Source organism: Acanthochromis polyacanthus, chromosome 11, assembly GCF_021347895.1.
Source record: "Acanthochromis polyacanthus isolate Apoly-LR-REF ecotype Palm Island chromosome 11, KAUST_Apoly_ChrSc, whole genome shotgun sequence".
Classification (NCBI taxonomy): domain Eukaryota; kingdom Metazoa; phylum Chordata; class Actinopteri; family Pomacentridae; genus Acanthochromis; species Acanthochromis polyacanthus.
Window position 1 is genome coordinate 39,781,080 of NC_067123.1, and position 18,845 is coordinate 39,799,924.

Consider the following 18,845-nt stretch of genomic DNA (forward strand, 5'->3'; position numbering starts at 1 on the left):
GAACCCTTGAGAAATGTTCTGGGGGAATCCTAAATAATTGAAAATTTTTCCAGCAAGTTTTTCTGACTTTGTTAGTCCAAGGCAAAGACGGTGAGTCACAAGTTTCTCTGCTTTTCAGGTTCATTAGAATTTGAAGGGTGTGAAGGTTTGAATTCTAATGCTGCTTGGTTTAAAACTGTTCATCAATGATTAAAACAACTGTAGCCCTCATTAAGCCCACAAATGCCTGTTTCAACTTTTTGGTGCAGCTTGTAATTATAATTGTGCAGCTTTGTGTTGCACTGATTAAAGGACTGACCGCATAAAAAGAGGAATAAACTGTCCTCTGAGAGGGTTTGAAGCTCAGTGTGGCTGCATCAGTTCTTAGCAGTGACCAAGTGACGACTAATCCAAAAAAATGTATAAGAGATGGAGTGTGAGTAGAGCTGAGGGGGGCATCAGTTGTGTAATTATGTGTTACTTTAAGCCACACTAGTAAGTTCTAAAAACTTAACCCGCATAGAGTCAGAAATGAGGAACTAGCTATAAACACCAAAAACGTTTCTGTACCACCCTGTAAACATGTTTATTTCTGCAGTGAATTTGGGCATTTTAACATGGAGGTCTATGGGGAATGAGGCTTATTTGACGCCAGCCTCTAGTGGCAATTTGAGGAACTGCAGCTTTGCACTGACAGCTGCTGCTTGAATCAAAGATCTTCTCATTTCAGCTGGTTTACTTAAATTTTGCTAAACTTCAGCCCTAAACTGTAATAGTCACCTTGTAGAGAATACAATTTTGTCAAGTTTTGAACCGTCACATTATCATTCTGCTAAATGAGCGAGGATGTAGTGATACTAACATTTTCTACACAAAAAATGTAAACAGTCTTCTAAGAAAAAAATCTTCTGTGTTTATATTATTCTCTGCATTTTTGCACTGTGTGTTCCTAATTTACTCTGTACTGACTTTATACTATTTTTGTTCTTGGAGCTGCTGTAAGGGTGAACTTTTCCCACCGTAGGATCAATAAAATTCATCTTATCCTAAAAAATACACAATAAAATTTGTAAATAAGGTGTGTGAATGTAGATAGTAGATAATGGCTTTATCATCTGGAGTTAGATGTTAAGGTGTAAGACTGTTTTAGGTGCTGAAATGTTAAATTTTGAAATTGTAATAAATTTTGTGAAGTGCATCTGCCTCAGTTTACCACTTTAAACCACATTGATCTGAATGGTTCAAAGGCGCAGCAGCAGAGGACCTTCTTAATTGTAAGTATTTTTGCTGTGAAGCTACTAAACCATTAAAAGTTGTCAAAAATATTAAAATAACTGCAGCTAACATCCTGAGGTCACGCTTAAGTTGGCTGTAAACAGTTCAGTTTGTTGTGCATCAAAGGGTAGTGTACTTTACAGAATACTCCCCATTGTGTTGTTTCTTCTGGCTGTGTTCAATCTCAGAGGCATGTTTTCCTCCGAGAACATTTTTTCCAACATTTTTTTTGTTGCAAGGCTGAGCGCATTTTAATTTACAAGAGCAGGAGCCCCTAAAACTTTCAGAAAACCTCACCGTTATTTGAAAATGTATGAAAACTACATAAAAGCAAGTCCTCAATTTGAAGAACAGAATGTATTTCCTAACGACAGGGCAGGTTGGAGTCAAAAATCTTCAAGCATGGTATAAATTTGGGCTGTGCATTTCTACCCGGAGGTCTGTTGGTGTTAAGCTGCTCCATGATTTATTCAGCACCGTCTCCCACCGAGCCACTGCGGGTGTTCTGACTTGTGCGTCTACCTGAGGACATTTATCTGGCATTAAACGGACCGCACGTCTTCCCCGCCGGTGTTTCTAACAACAGTGTGCGCTTCACTTCAAAGAGACAGAACAAACTGCAGAGGGGAGAGCACTTTGAAGCCGGTTCACAGTGTCAACATCTTAAATCATTCAAACAGCTCACAGACAAAACGGCTCCGCGGGGAACGTCGTCCTGATTGACTGAAAAATCTATTTGTGTAAACACAGAATTCTTGAAAAATGAATGCGGTTTTGCACAGGTTTGTTGGCCAGAAACCGAACTTTGGATAATATTTCGCCATCAGCAGCAACATACTAGAAAATGTTGCTGTCAGCGTGAAGGACTGAGTTCTGAGCTCAAACACTCAGAGCATCTGGAGGTGAGGATGAAGGAAAATCAGTGTGTAGTTTGTGAAAAAACTGCACATTAACTTTTTAATCATACAGTACAACTTGCTGATCTGAAACTCAACATTTTAACTTTTTATTTAACCATGCAGGTATATTTTTCAAATAAATTTTGTAGGGCTGGCCCAAATAGTGGTTTCTGGTCTCCAGATATTCGGGCCCTATTAAAGACGAATATCCGGATCCGTTCGTCAGGTCTCCCAGACGCAAATTTTGCACACTGCCTTCGTTTTGTCTTCAGTTAACTCTTTACGCTTCAGTGCGTCGTAGGTGTACCGCCAGCGGTACACCTACTAATTTGCATAGGGATTTCAAGAATGTCCGACGGCTGCAAACACGATTATACAAACACTATACGCCGATGGAAAGCTTAGATTCTCATGAATCCGCCGGTATAAACCACTTTCAGATGTGATTACCACAGCGGGTGAGAAAAACACATTTGTCCGACAAAAACAAATATCCATCCATCCGTTCTCTGTACACGGCTTCAATGCACACAGCGCGACTCACATTTCCGGGTTCATTATTACACACAAAAAAAGATTCCACAAAAAACGGCCATAATCCAACCTTTTACATCCAGATGACACAAGTCAGTAAACTGTTTTGTCCAAAACATGTCCTGAAGTCGGTATAAAATCCACGAATCGGTCGTTTTCAAGGAAAAGCACCTCGCGATGCGCGTCCAATATTCCCTGTATTTTTCGTAATTTTTTTTATTTAAAAATAGAATATTAGCGATTTTTTAGTACTGAAAACGGCTGGAATTGACTGAAGCTTAAAAGGTTAAACTGAAGAATTCCCAAACAGCGGAGGTGTTCTGCATCTTGTCTTGTGTTTATGCAACGAAGTGAAGCGTGACGTCAGAGTCTGCAGCAACCCGGTCATTCGGGTGGAGGTAAGAAACATGAATGGAGGAGCTGAGATGAGCCGAACACGACGGGATGAGCCGAAGTGGGCCGAAGGCGAAGGGAAGAGACGAGCTCCGAATATTCCTATTTTGTCTGGGGGGAGGAAGGAGTGGTCACATAGACATACGTGTACATGTTTATGTGATCACAGGACGAGATGAGCCCCAATATGAGCCGATGTGGGCTGAAGGCGGAGGGAAGACAGCAACGCCGAATATTCGTTCCCGGTAACGTCCGACCGGGGGGCAGGATTATTCGGATACCAAAATTAATATCCGGATACGAACGAATATTCAGATATTCGGGTCCAGCCCTAAAATTCTGTACCAAATCAGAAGAAAAAAAGAGACGCAAACTAATACAGTAACTGGTTTTTGCTTCTCCTCTAAGAATAACTTCTCTTAAATGGAAGGCTTCAGTTAAAATGGATGCACAGCTAAACAAAAAACCTAAAATGTAAACCTCTAAACCACATTGGCAACTAGTAGAGAAGTCCTACATGAAAAAGTAATGAACAAACTGCACATATAGAATCCTATTCATACAGTACAACTTCCTGGTTCAACGTTTTACCTTTAATTTCACCACACAGGTATATTTTTCACATACATTTTGAACAAAACCAGAAGGTAAAATTGACCCAAACTAATACACAAACTGTTTTTTGCAGCTCTTTTATTAATCATCATCAGTATAAAGTTCTCACACAGAGAACTGGAACTTACTGAGGATGTTGGCTGTATTTTCTGTCGTGATCTCGATCTCCGGCTCGGTGAAGTACTCCGACGCCACACATCTGCCCTTCTCCGGTCCTGAGGAAGGAAGAAAAACAAACAGAAGGAGCTATAAATGTTTGGCCTTATTGGGGTCTTCTTTGGGTCACAAACAATATGGAATTATTTGCATATATAAATAAAAACCAGGATAAACAAACCAAAAAATAAAGAGGTTAAAAGACACAGACGGAGGGCAGACAGTGGGAGCTTCTGAAGGGATTTGGAAAGGACGAATGAAAGGAGAGGTGAAAGAGAAGACCCCAAAAGAGACATCGGAAAACAAATAAACAAACAAAAACAGGGAAGGTGGAGATTGGAAGTGAGAGAAAAAATGAATTAGAAGCAGAGACAGATGGAGGTCAGGAGGTTTGGGAGAAAACAAGGTCTGAGTCCAGATAGAGAGGAAGAGGAGCTGAATGCAGACGATGATTAACCTCAAACTGCAGGCAGAGAGAACACACACACACACACACGATACACAAAACAGACATCTGTACGTGCACAAAAATATGTCGACAAAAATGATGCATGCATGCGCAGACAAATGTGATCTCTCTCCTCCCTCTCGCAGCCGATCCAAATGCCACCAGCGTTTTCCTCCTCTGACCTTTTGTACCAGGCGTCAGACAACAGGGAAACACAAACATGGCCACCTCCCCAGAGCAACACCATCATGACCCTAAACACTGAGACAGCTACTGCAATAAGGACAGTTATTTGTGTCCACCCTGCTGTTGTTTGTGTGTTCAGGAAAAAGAAAATACAATTCAGTTCTTTTGGCTTCAGCAGAGTTGTCTAAAGAAGCAAAGTTCTACCAGACGGGACAAAAGACTCTGAGGCACACACTCGAAACTTAAAGAATCAAACTCGACAGGAGAATCACCAAAAGAGCCAATCATCTGCTTTGTAGCAGCTCAACTGGGACGAATCCCACCAATCACGTAGTTGATTTGATGGAATCACGGTGTGGGGAAATTTAAATCCCAAAGCCTGCCAGCAAGGTTGAAAGATGTGTTATCTTTTAAAAAATTCCAACAGGACTCCATTTACCATGCAGAAAACCTGTGAAATACTTGTTGGACTCATCTGTGATTTACCATTCTGTTGGAACATTTAACCAAATCTAAGCGAAATTTTGGGACATTCTATCTAAATCACTCTAATTCTACTTGTCTCATTAAAAAAAATAAATAAATAAACCATTTCAACTAACTTCATTCTGTAAAAAACAAAAAAATCTGCACTCTTTGGTACAAACACGAAGCCATGAGCGCCTCAGCTGCAACAATCTGTCCTTAAACAAAAATTCCTCACCTATCCAGGTGAACTCGGCTGAACTGCAGGCTGTGTTCACACATTAAAAACATTAGTGTTTTTCTCTCTAACACCTGTGAGCCCTTGGAATAATGTTTTACAAGTTGATTCTTGTTTTTTCCTTCATTTTTGTTGTCCAACTAATAATCAGAGAAATTTGTGTATCATTTTTCTATTTGATTTATGGCATTATATTTGTGTCATTTCACACCATAACAAGAGTTTTCTCTAATTCTAGTCATGGTTGTTCTGTTTCTACAAATGCCCAGGACTTAATTTTGCAATGAAAAAAGAGCCCACAGTTAGGAAAAATGAGACAGAAGCAGATAATTCATAGAAACTGCTTGGAATCCTGCTGCTCTGCTTCTCTTTGTCACTTTAGTTTTTCCACGCTGTCGAGATCCCTTCAATCTCAATGATCGTCCAATGATCTATCAGCCTTCGCTCTCGGAGTCAATCAGCCCCTAAACCCAGTTCTTTAAAGTCATTCCAGCTCTGTCACTCTTCCTTCCACACCGCTGATTGTACAACCCTTTTCCTCATCTGGGTTGTCCAGGGATTTTCAGCTGGCTTCAAACTTTGCTCCGCCACCACAGGTCTCTAAACTCTGGGGATTCCTGTTTTTGTCTTCACCTGAGACTATGAGGTCGTCTCTCGGTCACCAAAATACTTGGATCCAGCATGCTAATCCTTCTATTTTCATATAATCTCTCCTTATTGAAATGACATATACCATTCATTTGGTAGGATTTAACCTGGACATGGGGGTGTCTTTTTAAAAAAAGGCACATTTCAACATAATCTTTAGGTATATCCTGCATTATCCACCACCATTATATGTCATGATAGGGCGAAGTTGAAGGGCTGTGATAGTATACATTATTACCGCACGGCAAAACTGCGTTTGCCGGAAGGTATTGTTTTCAGCTGCATGGTCTTGCTTGCTTGCGCGTTTGTCTGTAACACTTTGGTTTCTGCGCGATAACTCCATAAAACATTGATGTAGCCTCACCATATTTGGTACACAGGTCTACCATAATAAGACACAGGTCAAGTTCGCATTTGGTGACCGTGACCTCATTTTCAAGGTCACAGGGGTCATCTTTGTCGCCGGGCGGTCCAAGTTTGGTAAAACTTCTAGTTAGTGCCGTGTCCTTTCTGTCCTCTGCATCTCTCTGCAGGTGTTTCTGGCTGATCTGTACTTATCTGTTGCACCAATCTGTCCATTGTTTATGCTCATTTATTTATGTCTTTGCCTCCGTTTTCCACTTCTGTCTTCTTCAGCCTCGCCCCAGCCAGTCGAGGCAGACGTCTCCGTCCCTGAGCCTGGTTCTGCTGGTGGTCCATCAGTCTCTTCACTGATCCAATCTTTAGATTCATTGGGTTTGCCATGTAGAATTCTGTGAGGTGTTAACACTAATTAGTCATGTAAATTAGCCTGGTGATTTCTTGGTATTGTAGGGTTTGAAGCTTAATATTTAAACCTGTTAAAGTAAATTCGTCAGTGTTGTTTCTCATCTGGAAAGCGCTTTGGCTCAGCAGCTGTCGTTTAAAATGTTTGAATGGACCTTCACTTAAACTGTAGGAAAAAGCACGGCTGAGGCAGTCTTTCTATCAGTCAGTGATAGAATCTGGAGACATGCTGCTGCTTTCGCTCTCAAACCCCTAGACTGAGTTTATCTTTCCACTTTCAGAATCATTGCCAGAGCTCCCTGATAGTCACCACTGCAGCAGGCACGTTAAACACTTCCATCCTTTCATTAACAAATCTGATCTTTGCTGTTTAAACCCTACACAACATCTTGGCTGAACTGGACCAAAGGACTCTACCAGATCTGCTCCACTATCTGTCTGAAGCTTTATTCTGAACTCACAAAAGCTGGTTTTAATTTTTATGAACCAAACACCTGGAATTATCCTCAAGATCCACACTCAAGACAATCAGTGTACAACTGTTTCAGCGTTTATCTCAGCAAACATGCGAAATGTCGCAGCTTTTCAAGCTTTAAATAAAGGTTTTGGTTGTTTTCCATTTTATTTGTGTATTTTCAAAGAAAACCCTGGTGTTTTCTCACTGCAGTGGTGATAAAAAAGTCACATTTTGGCAAAAGGACTTGCAATCAGGGAAAATAGAAGGAGATAAAGTGCATGAAAGAGGAGCTACAGGATTATGGGGAACATCACACCAGAACACACAAGTCTACAGTGAAAATAATCTGGTACCTTCTGAGCCTCAGAAAAAGAATATTCTGGCTAATAAGAACCAAAAAGACATCAAATTATTTCTAAACCATAAGATGTAATTAAGTATGCAGACAAGACTGAGCTAATGCTGTTTTCCAGCTCTAGGAAGTGGAAACAATGATTCCTTCAGCGTCCACCCTGGAGGGAAACGAACTAGAGGTGGTTCACGTGCATAAATATCTGATGACTAGCTCTTTTAAGCCACATATGGAGAATCTTGTGAAGAAGCTGAGGCTAAAACTGGGTTTTTATTCTCTTTTAGTGTCACAAAAAGCGGCTTGTCGCTGCGACTTTTTGTCTGTGTTGGATTACATGAATGTTTCGGATGATTGACACTGTTTGCTTCTCTAAGGTTTATTATGAACCGTAAAGTGCCGACGCATCGCTGTGAGGTGGGATTTTAAACTGCATTTTAAACTCGTAGTATATTTCTGATTAAATTATGTGTTCTCTGTTTCAGCATTCACAGTATGAATAAGCTCTCTAAACACACACACACACACACACACACACATATACACACACATATATATATATATTTTTTTTTCTTTTGTTTTTTTTAAACACATATGGTTCTATGAAAAGACAGAGAAATGCTTGTTTTTAAAAAAAATCCAAAACTGTGTATTTGCTGTGTGAAGTACTGAACAGGAAAAACAGCTGTAATATTCAGGATTATGTTTACACTATCCAGGTCACATTGTTAAACCCTGTCTCAAAGAAATGCAATGAGAAAACAATTTGGGCAAAGACAAAGTAAATAAACATGTACACCTGTGCTCTCAGGTGGGACGGCTGCTTTATTCTCCAGAAGGATCCGTCATTGGTAGACTTTCATACACAAGGCAATACTTGGACTACTGCACGCCTACATTTGTTCTCTAACTGCACAGGAAAGTTCTGATCTTCACGCTCTCCGTTCACAAGATAATTTGTTGCTTTCTGTTCCATATGTTTGTACTGAACTGGGTAAAAAGGCTTTTTCATGGAGTATGTTGCAGAAAGACTGGAAATTAACCAAGATAACTTCCAGTTCTTTCTAGGTCTGATCCCGAATATTCGAATATTCGTTCGCTACGGCGGTATCCTTAGCAACCCCCGCCCCATCCGACTCTGACGTCACGCTTCACTTCGTTGCATAAACACAAGACAAGATGCGGAAGACCTCTGCTGTTTGGGAATTCTTCAGTTTAACTGAACGTTACGGGGCAGAACGAATATTCAGATATTCGTCTTTAATAGGGCCCGAATATCCAGAGACTAGAGACCACTATTCAGGCCAGCCCTAGTTCTTTCTGCAACATATTCCAACGTTTTTAAATCCAAACTGCAAGTTCTTGAGGCTGATTCCACAACATGCACTTGCTTCTCATAAATTGCTTGCAAATTAGATTTTTTTTTTTTGCTTTTTGCTTGTGTTTTAATCATATTTGAACTGTGTAATTTTATAACTGTTTTGTATTTGCTGCTGCCCATCCTGGCCAGGACTCCCTTGCAGGAGAGGTTGTTAATCTCAGTGGGATTTCTCCTGGTTAAATAAAGGTTAAATTTAAAAAAAAATAAAAAGCATGCTAGCACAGAAAAGCAAAAAAAAGCTCGTGAAAAGCTCCTTCCATAAAATGAATGCATACTGGCGTGAGATTGTGACCGACCTGCCACGAAGCAGACCCTCCAGAGGCCGGAGTGCAGCGCCATCTTGACCTCGGTGGTCTGGTTCTGCTGCAGGACGATTCCTTCCTCCATCAGCAGCCAGTAGTCGGTCGACACGGCGACGCCCACCAGCAGCAAACCACAGGCCCCGAACACCGACGAGAGCAGCGTCAGCGCCCTCGTGCTAAACGAACTCATCTGAGGAGGAAGAGGAAAGAATCGTTTCACTTGAGCAGAAGAGGAGAACAAATCCCTGCTGGATTCTGGTTATATGAAGAAATCAAAGAGGGGAGGAAAGAAAGGACAAAGGTCCAAAAACTCAGAAACAAAGACGTGACAAAAGGACAGAAAGAAGCTGTTTTTAATCTGTCCTGACTTTAACTGACATGAGATATCAAATATCAAAATGCATCTCAGCATCATCACAGCAAATTGAGATTTTTGTTTTTGACTGTGAAGCCTTAAAAGCAAAGCAGAACTCTTCATACTGGTCTGGAGGTTTTAAGATGGTTTTTCTGTGTAAATGCTTTTTCAAAATAAAAACGGTGCCGGTAAATTCAAGGACATGGAGGGTAAAGTTCCCTCATAAAGCAGGAAATAACAACAAAGTCAAGAAAAAGGTCATGAAGCAGTACACCACATAAAAATGATTCACTTCCCTCAGATACTCTCTCATTTTATTGCGTTTCAACACCGAATAAGTCAGTTTGAGTCGACTTGTTGGACAAGAATTTTTTCATGTCGAAGTGAAATTATATTTTTTGAAAGTACAGTGAATGAATTAAAAACAAAGTAAAATAATTGACTGCATAAGCATTCACCATAGTATAAAGAGGGTTAATTTTAATCTACTCTTATTTTGTAGAAATCTGTTTTCACTTTGACATAAAAGATTCTTTTTCAGTAAATATTTGTCAAAAAAAAGTCAAAATGAATTGAGCATAATTCAAAGTGTAAATGCAATAAAATAAGTTTTCCTGACTTATTTTTTTTATTTTATTCCATTCCAGGTGGGTGTGAACACATTCACAGTGACTGTAAATGATACTCTGAATGAAGGGATTCAAGAAAAGCTTTAAACAGTCAGAAGGTCAAGAATTCCACCAGAAGTCTTCCAATAAAAATGACATAAAAGAGGAGAAACACCTCCGTGAGCGAACAAAAGGAAGCACTGATGCGAAAGGTTCAAGGAAAGGATCTTCATCAGGATCAGCCAGAACAAAAAGCAGTTTCTTTCCACCAGAGTGAGCATTTTTATGCCAACAGCAGAGAGGAAAGTCTCCAAAAACGAAACGGGGGAAAATCTAATCAAGTTTATGCACACAGCCTGTTTAAAACAACCAAGTTCTGCATCTAAAGTAACAAACACGACAACTGCTAAATATAAAATAATAAACTCCAAAAGCAATCAATATGTAAAACAGAGTAAAATAATGTAAAATATTAAAACAAGGCAAAACAGGATGATTAATTATGAGAGGATTAATGAGAAAAAATGAGCAAACATGAAAATAGTGACAAACGATGCAGGCTGGGCAGTGACTGGGAGTCCTGTTTGCTCACTATGACTCAGACTTTCCTTCAGGGAGTCGCAGGTAGAGCTCAGGGTTTATTCATGCAGGCGCTGATCAATAATGTATCAGAATCCTTGAAAACGAGAAGCTTTTTCACCGAGTAGAAAACAAGAAAAAAGAACCCTGACTGCGACTGAAAGGTTAGAAAATCCTAAAAAATATGAAGCTCTGCTGTTTGGTCAACTCTGGCAAATGGAGTTTTTACCAACAGGGCAAAAAATATCAATAAATGTTTAGTCCTCAAGGTGTCTCTTGGTTCCATACATGATGATGATGTTCCGTAAATGACCAAAACAAGCATTCAGCTAACGACAGTAACGAGCTTCTGCAGTCTGTCAGGCTTCCAGGTAACCTGCAGTGCAGTTTGACACTCACTAGGTGGCACAAACGCTGCCTCCGCCATGCATCACTTCAGCTGTTGACACACTGAGAAACATCCTCTTTTTCATACACACACAAACACACAGCCTCATCCATCCAGTCAAAATGGAGGTCACATTCGTGCTGCGGGTGTAGCAGGCGTGAAGCTCCACTCCACCAATAACTAAACAGCATATGGACGCTCAGGAACGGATTCCACTTCAACCCAAACCTTCTCCTCTCAGACAGACCGTCATTTCTGCACATCACTGTCAGACTTTTGTCTCCAAATGAGCTACACTGAAGAACCACTTCGCAGAAACAACCTGCTTGTCTCTAAGCCTGAATAAGATGATATTAACTGACAGATCAGATCAGCTGCAGCTGTGCACAAACTGCATACAGCCCATAAAACAGGACTGCATGTGCATTTATGAGAAAATAAATAAACATACGCAATGCTGTCACTATGTCAGACATAAGACACTGATGCATTTACAGTCTGAGCTGCTGAAGCTCTGCTTTTAGAAAGGAGGAAGTCCAAAACGTCAATAAGATCAACACTATTGCTTATATGTGCGCTCTGCAGCATATGCATGCAGTACATCCCATAATAACAGTGTGCTATGATGGATGAACAACTTAAATTCAACTTGAATATACAAAAACGTCATTTTTAAGCTTCTAGGGGAGGTTATTATATGACTTGAGAGTCTGTAGAGACTTAAGAGCAAAAAAAAAAACATGGACTTGACCCTCCATTTTTGCCCTTTTTCCATTTAAATCATATAATAGTAATAATGAATAAAGTAGTCTTGCTGTAAATGACCTAATCATTAACTTTGTTATGAATTTTCCTACATCAAAGCAGTTTATTGCTGGAATTATTGCAGTTAGAATGGTATCTATCTATCCATCTACATAAAAAACAAACTACATTTACAATTAAAAAACAACTATGACCTCGAAGCTTCAGAAGCTTCGCATACATTTTAAATTACCTACCATTTTCTAGATTCAGTTGCTCATTTTGTTCAGGATATGCCCAGACTCCATTCAATGGAGCTTAAATAAGAGAAAGTTCAACAACTCATTTTAAAGTTCAAAAACATGCTCATCCTGCTGATCAGAAGTTTTCACTGCGGTCTTAAGAACTCTCCCCTCTCACATCAATTTACATTTCTAGAAGCCTAAGAAGCACGGGCGTTTCCCCCCCACATTGTCCTGTTCAAAGGGGACATTTACAGCTAAACTGAATATTTTTCATCGTGCTACAAATAAACGGCATTCAAAGCGGGCCGTTAGAGGAAGGTTCACCGACTCTTAAAATGTTGTTTACGAGGGGAGGCTGAGAAAGAGAGAAGCAGATAAGAGACCAGCCGAGAACAAAATGAACTCGGCGAGACAAGATCAGAAGCGAACAGATAAGAAGCGAAAAGAAAGTCGCTGTCAGGCAGGAAGGGAGCGAGGCGTGACCTCATCACTCAAGTAAGACGCCGCCGAGCACATTCAGCAGTGTCAGAGAGGATTCGCTCACTCAGACGTGAGTCACCCGTTACAAATATTTTAGATCGTAAAACATCCCTCAACAGAAATCCCCCGCAGAGATTAAAGCAGACGAGCAGGTATGCGGCGGTGGAGCTGCTCATGTGAGTCTGCAGACAAACAGAACGCTCAGTGGAGCTGCAGAACCCAAACTTTAACTTTGTGATTTTCAGAAGAAATAGTTCCACATCCCGGCCTGATCCTGGGATCTTTCTGCATGGAGCTTGGATGTTCTCTATGTGCATGTGTGGGTTTTCTCTGGTGTATCAGGCCAGATTAACAACCCCAACAAAGTATAACCTGGAATAAAGTAGCCTAGGCCAGTTTATACCTGTTGACACAAACATGTTAAACTTCTAATTGTTAAATTCTTTTTTTAATGAGTATGCTCAGTAATCAAATCATTATAAAAGAACACAACTAGAATGGTCTTTAGCAAATTAAAATCAAAAAGTTCAAATGAAAGTAAAAACTGAATTAAAAAACAAGAAAAATTTAAGCAAAACATTATGAAAGAACGTCCACATTGGCTGGTGTTGCTTTCACTTGTTTCTGTGTGACAGATTTCAGTATAATATCACTTTGATTTGTGTCTAAACTAAGATTGACTAGTTTGTGTGGAACAGGTTAGATTAAAGCCCCAGCTAAAGTTTACTATAGCTTAGCCCAGTTTATACCCCGGGGGCTGACATGGCTCAGAATATACCCTTCCGGGCTGAAATGCATCCCATGTAATGTGACATCAACCAAATTAATTTTATTTTTAATTTAAGCACAAATCAATGAAAGCAAATCAAACACTTTTGGCAAAATAGGGCTGCACAGTGAGTCAGTGGTTAGTACTGTCGCCTTGCAGCTAGAAGATCCCCGGTTCGTGTTCCAGCCTGAGCCTGGGATCTTTCTGCATGGAGTCTCCATGTTCTCCTGTACATGCGTGGGTTCTCTCTGGTTCTCCGGCTTCCTCCCACAGTCCAGGAACATGCTGAGGTTAACTGGTGACTGTGATTGTCTCTATGTGTAGTCCTGTGATTTACTGTTACCTGTCCAGGTGTCCCTGCCTTCACCCTCAGTCAGCTGGGACAGACTCCACCCCCCCATGACCCTGATGAGGATGAAGCGGTGTATAGATGATGGATGGATGGTTCCTGGTAAGACCTCGACCAAGGACTCAACAATGGTCTGAAAAACGTGTAGACCTCCTTCTTTTTCTTTCCATCTTCTGCTTGCATCCTCGTCTCTCACACCAACTACCTTCATGTCCTCTTCACTACATCCAGAAACATCCTCTCTGGTCTTCCTTGAGGCCTCCTCCCTGGAAGTTCAAAACTCAGCATCCTTCTACTGATATATTCACCATCCCTCCTTTGTACACGTCCAAACCATCTCAGTCTTTATCTCCAAAATGTCTCACATCCACTGTCCCTCTGATGTCCTCATTCCTGATCCTATCCATCCTGGTCACTCCCAAAGAGAACCTCAACATTTCAGTCTCTGCTACCTCCAGCTCTGCCACCTGTCTTTTCCTCAGTGCCATGTCTCTAACCACCATTTCTACACCTTTCCTTTGAATCTCACTAGCTGCTTTTCCATTATCCTTAGATATGCGCAAAATGTAAATAGCGCAATAAAAAACTGGTAATGGAAACACCTGAATTTCGAAAAAAGGACTAAAATATCGCAAAAAAGTTTTTACGCTCTCATGAGGTGGTTTTTCAGACGTTTATATTGAAAAATATCACAAAAGCGCAATGGAAACACTTTTTATACGTCACCGGACGTGACGTACCTGGTCACATGACCAGTTCTCTCGGAGTAAACATGGCGCGGTACGTGTGGACAGAAGAGGAGATCGAGACTTTTCTTGCCATTATTCTTGAGAAAAACATCACTGCCATACTAGACAGCAAACAGCAGAGGAATGCAGAGTGTTAGAAGGAGATAGGAACAGGTTTTGGGCGTCCATCTTCCTGCAGTGAAATCTCGCGGGACGATATTTTACGAGAGTTACGATGCTTCTGCCCAGAACAACCTTCAATGGAAACACGTTCAAAGCGCAAATATACTTTGTCAAAATTTTAGAAATATCGCCTTTATTTTGTGAAAAACTGTAATGGAAACCCAGCCACTGACACTCTTTTTAATCACACCTGACGCTTCTCTCTACCTGTTCCAACCTACTTGCTTTTTCACCTCTTTTCCACACTCTCCATTGCTCCGGACTGTTGACCTTAAGCGCTTAAAATCCTCCACCTTCTTCACCTCTGTTCCCTGTAACCTCACCCTAACTCTCATTCACACACATGTATTCTGTCCTGCTGCAGCTAACCTTCCTTCCTCTCCTTTCCAGGGCAGACCTCCACCTGCTCCCTGATCTCACTACAGTCTGAAAAACTTGTGAATAAGTCATGAATTTTTGAAACTTCTAAGAAGGGATTGTATGTATCTGTGGTTGCAGCTTGTATTAGTTTTCAGGCAATATATACATTTTAAAGCAGGATGCAATCCCCCAAAACACAGAAAATCTGCAGCCAAACATCCAGATTTCTGCGGTGTGCAGACAGATGGCGAGAGAAAGCGCTGTGACTTTCATTCAAACAAGACGCTTCCCGAGACCAAAGCCACGTCCTCTGAATGAGACAGAGGTTGATTTGTGCTCGGCTCGTGCAAATAAGCATCAGTCTTAGCAGAGGAAATGTCAGGCTCGACATGAGAGGCAGTCAGGCGTTCAGCGGCGCTCAGTCAAAACACACAAATCCATCCTCCACTTAGAACACCAGAGACGGAGCGGAGTACCTGCAGGACTCTGATAACCGTCTCAGCCTGTGGGCTTCACTCAGAGCTGCTGTTGACTAACGCATAGAAACTATAATGACTTTTAGACTTAAGGAAAGTCACAACAGATGGAGGTAGTCGGTAAATATCAGAATATACGTTTCTACATACAGCTAGTTCCGAGATGTTCGTATTTCCTCATAAATACAGAATTGGCTAGACAAAACTAACATAAAGATTGTGATATTTTCATTTATTTCATGTATTTTTGTGCATTTAACCCTAAGCCAGTGTTTGCTAACGGATGCATGCAGGCACCAGTTAATCAACTACTCCTAATGCTTTCTAGGAAGAAGTTTGAGGAATTTACAGAACCTGGTGTGATGGCTGCAGTGACCACGTGGATCAGTGTCCTCATCTAAACAGATTGTCATTGGTTATAAAATCTCTGGTGCTACTTTAATAAGAAATAAAGTGGTACATCAACAGATTTCCAGGATGGATCCATTATTTATGGCAGCAGGAGGAACAGACTACCTGTGAAAACACATTTTCACAACTTTGAACAGCCTGTGGAGATGGTCAGGTTTAATTTATTTAACGGTAACGGAACGTTTACCGGGAGTCGACTCTGGAGCGACTGACACCGTGTCATAGAAGATGACTCTGCATTTTGTTCAAGCTGATTCTCGATTTTTTGTATTAATTAGGAATTCATTTAGGCTACTCATCTACAACAACATCACCAGCTGATTGCATGAAAGGCAGGTTTGATTTCATTCCCCTAGAATGTTCTTTGATTCACTGCACACTGGATTATTAAAATGGTTCACAGATACAAACATGTGGAGCAAAATGAAGGTCCTCTGTGCATCTCCAAGCAAAATGCAGCTGAACCTGGTGCTGGTTTGAGTCAAAAGTGGACAAAGACATGAGGCACTTCTGTCCAGACTGAACCAGGTGTGTGATTCTCATTGGATAATTTGTTGAAGTGAGCTTTAAATGTATTGGATGGTAAGGCAGAGGGCGAGTGTTGCCAAAGTTTGCATTCAAGTGCAACACACCTAACATCATGTTAGAAATGAGGGGGGAGTTATAGAGATAAAAGTAGAAAAAGTAGCAGAACAAACATGAGAAAACATGAACCATCTCTAAAAGTCACAAGAATAATAGCAGAAATATTTGCCAAGTGTGAAAAATGAGAGGAAATGTGACAAATTCTGGTGTTCATTCATGAAAAATGTGATCCAGTGTGGATCCAGTAAGCTTCTTCGTGCAGCACCGAGTTCATGATGAGTTCAATTTGAGGAGAAAGGAAGGTTTTTATCATTTAGTTTTCTATTTCAGAGAACTTTAATGATGTGGCAGAGCTGTGATCTGGTTGTAAAGGATGTGAAGCAACAGCATATTCAACACATTTGTAATTTTTTAAAGTTTATATTATAATTACTTATTCAAGAGGGTGATTTTTTAAAGAAGGCAGTGGAAATAATTAAACATTGGATTTCCCACAGTGACTGAAACCTTACTGATCATCCATCCATCCATTCTCTATACACCGCTTTATCCTCACTAGGGTCATGGGGGGTGCTGGAGTCTATCCCAGCTGACTCTGTGAAGGCAGGGGACACCCTGGACAGGTCACCAGTCTGTCACAGGGCTACATATACAGACACACAATCACACTCACATTCACACCTACAGACAATTTAGAGTAACCAATTAACCTCAGCATGTTTTTGGACTGTGGGAGGAAGCCGGAGTACCCGGAGAAAACCCACGCATGTACAGGGAGAACATGCAAACTCCATGCAGAAAGATCCCAGGCCGGGATTTGAACCGGGGATCTTCTTGCTGTAAGGCAAAAGTGCTAACCACTACTCCACTGTACAGCCTCCTTACCAATCAAATTTTTTAAATCTTGCCAACTTTAATTTCAATTTGTCATCTTCAGAAACATACCTAGAATTTCATTTCATTTCAGAAAATAAACTTTGGCTGATCTCCCTACTGGTTCCAGTTTTTCCATCTTTTGTGCATGAATTCCATACACTTTGGTCTCACATGTAAAGCCACGCTAACTGCAGTGTATGTCTGATTGTTTGGGATTGGGACGAATAAATACAATATCGACAAATAATGCCAAGAATCCTGTATCGTTTGAGTCACTCTGAGGCTCTGTAAATGACTTTATGCACAAACCCGGGCTGGAGAGAGACAGCAGCCTGCAGAAATGTGGGTTTGGAGGACAGAACTGTTGTGATGGGTCAGTGCACGAGTATTTCGGACACACAAACACACACAATTGAGTTTCCATCACTTGGAAGGACATCACATTGACTTACCCTAACCAGAATCACTACTCGCCCAGCAGCAGCCCTTACTCCAAACTTAAACCAAGACTTCCTGCTGCAGTCTAATGATTGAGCTCATAGCAACTTGTTTATTTTGTCCCCAAAAGGGCAGTAAGACCTCACGATGTGACTGTGCAAACAGATTTATGTCCTCACATCACGAGCACACGCAAACACACACTCTGAACCAGGCCTGTGTTTGCTGAGATAGCAGACAACAAATGGGCTGGGATGAGGTTCTCTTTGTAGTTTAAGCCTGGAGAATATAACCACAATTCCCAGGTTGCACCAGCTGCTAACTAACTGTGTGTGCACGAGGGGGCAATCCAGGAGCAGAGGCGATGTAATGAATTACAGATGAATGGAGCGGTGGTGCTGAGGAACAAACAATCTGAGGTAATGATGTGGGAAAGGAGGGAAGACGAAGGAGAGGAAGAGAGAGGGAGGGTGCCTGTGACACTGTGGGTGCAGGAGGAAAGGAGGAAAAGGTGAAGAAAGGATGCTGAAAGGAGAACGAGAGGAGGTGAAGAGAGGCAGCAATTAGAAGAGAAGAGTGGGATTAGTACGAAGGATAGAGGAGGAGAAGGAGGAAGTAAAGAGAGAAAAGAAGGAGGAGTGTGTAAATGAATGGAGGGAGGAGAGAACAAGGAGAGAGGGTTTGGATGAAGTTGAAGAAGAAAGTGTATTTTCAAATGTTTCAGATATTAGCCATGTTCCAGATAAAGTTATTTAAATGACTTTCTTTTTAATGCAAATAACCTCAAAGATCCAACTATGTTTCCATTCAGATGCAAATGTTTTGTGCAGGTCAGAAATGACCACGAATCATCTCGTTACGAAGCAACGTTCTGCTGGGAAACCTGGGGACTCATGGTTTTCCAGCAGGACATTGCTCCCCATCACACTGTGACATTATTTAGCAGCAGTTCGAGGAAAGCAACCAAGAGCTCAATAACAAGCCTCCAAGCTCTCCTGATCTTAATCCAATCGAGTGTTTGCGATACAAGCCCATTCCATGGAGATCCCACCCTTAAACCCAAACGATCCACGGCCCACATCCTTCACCCTACAGACATTAGAGCTGCACAAACGAAGCAAGTGTAGCATTAAGCAAGTTCTGGGGCTCATAGGTTTGTCCTTTAATTCCATTTAGATGAT

General features: G+C 41.1%; 1 protein-coding gene across 1 annotated transcript in view; it reads right to left on the reverse strand.

Annotated features, from left to right (window-relative positions):
* The window catches only part of cacng7a (calcium channel, voltage-dependent, gamma subunit 7a), a 45,596-nt gene that overhangs the window by 15,406 nt on the left and 11,345 nt on the right, over window positions 1–18,845 (reverse strand). The window contains exons 2-3 of the mRNA XM_051955251.1: window positions 9,085–9,280; window positions 3,824–3,910 (exon numbers count right to left, since the gene is read on the reverse strand). Coding sequence (XP_051811211.1) covers window positions 3,824–3,910; window positions 9,085–9,280 — 283 coding nt within the window. The remainder of the gene's footprint in view (window positions 1–3,823; window positions 3,911–9,084; window positions 9,281–18,845) is intronic.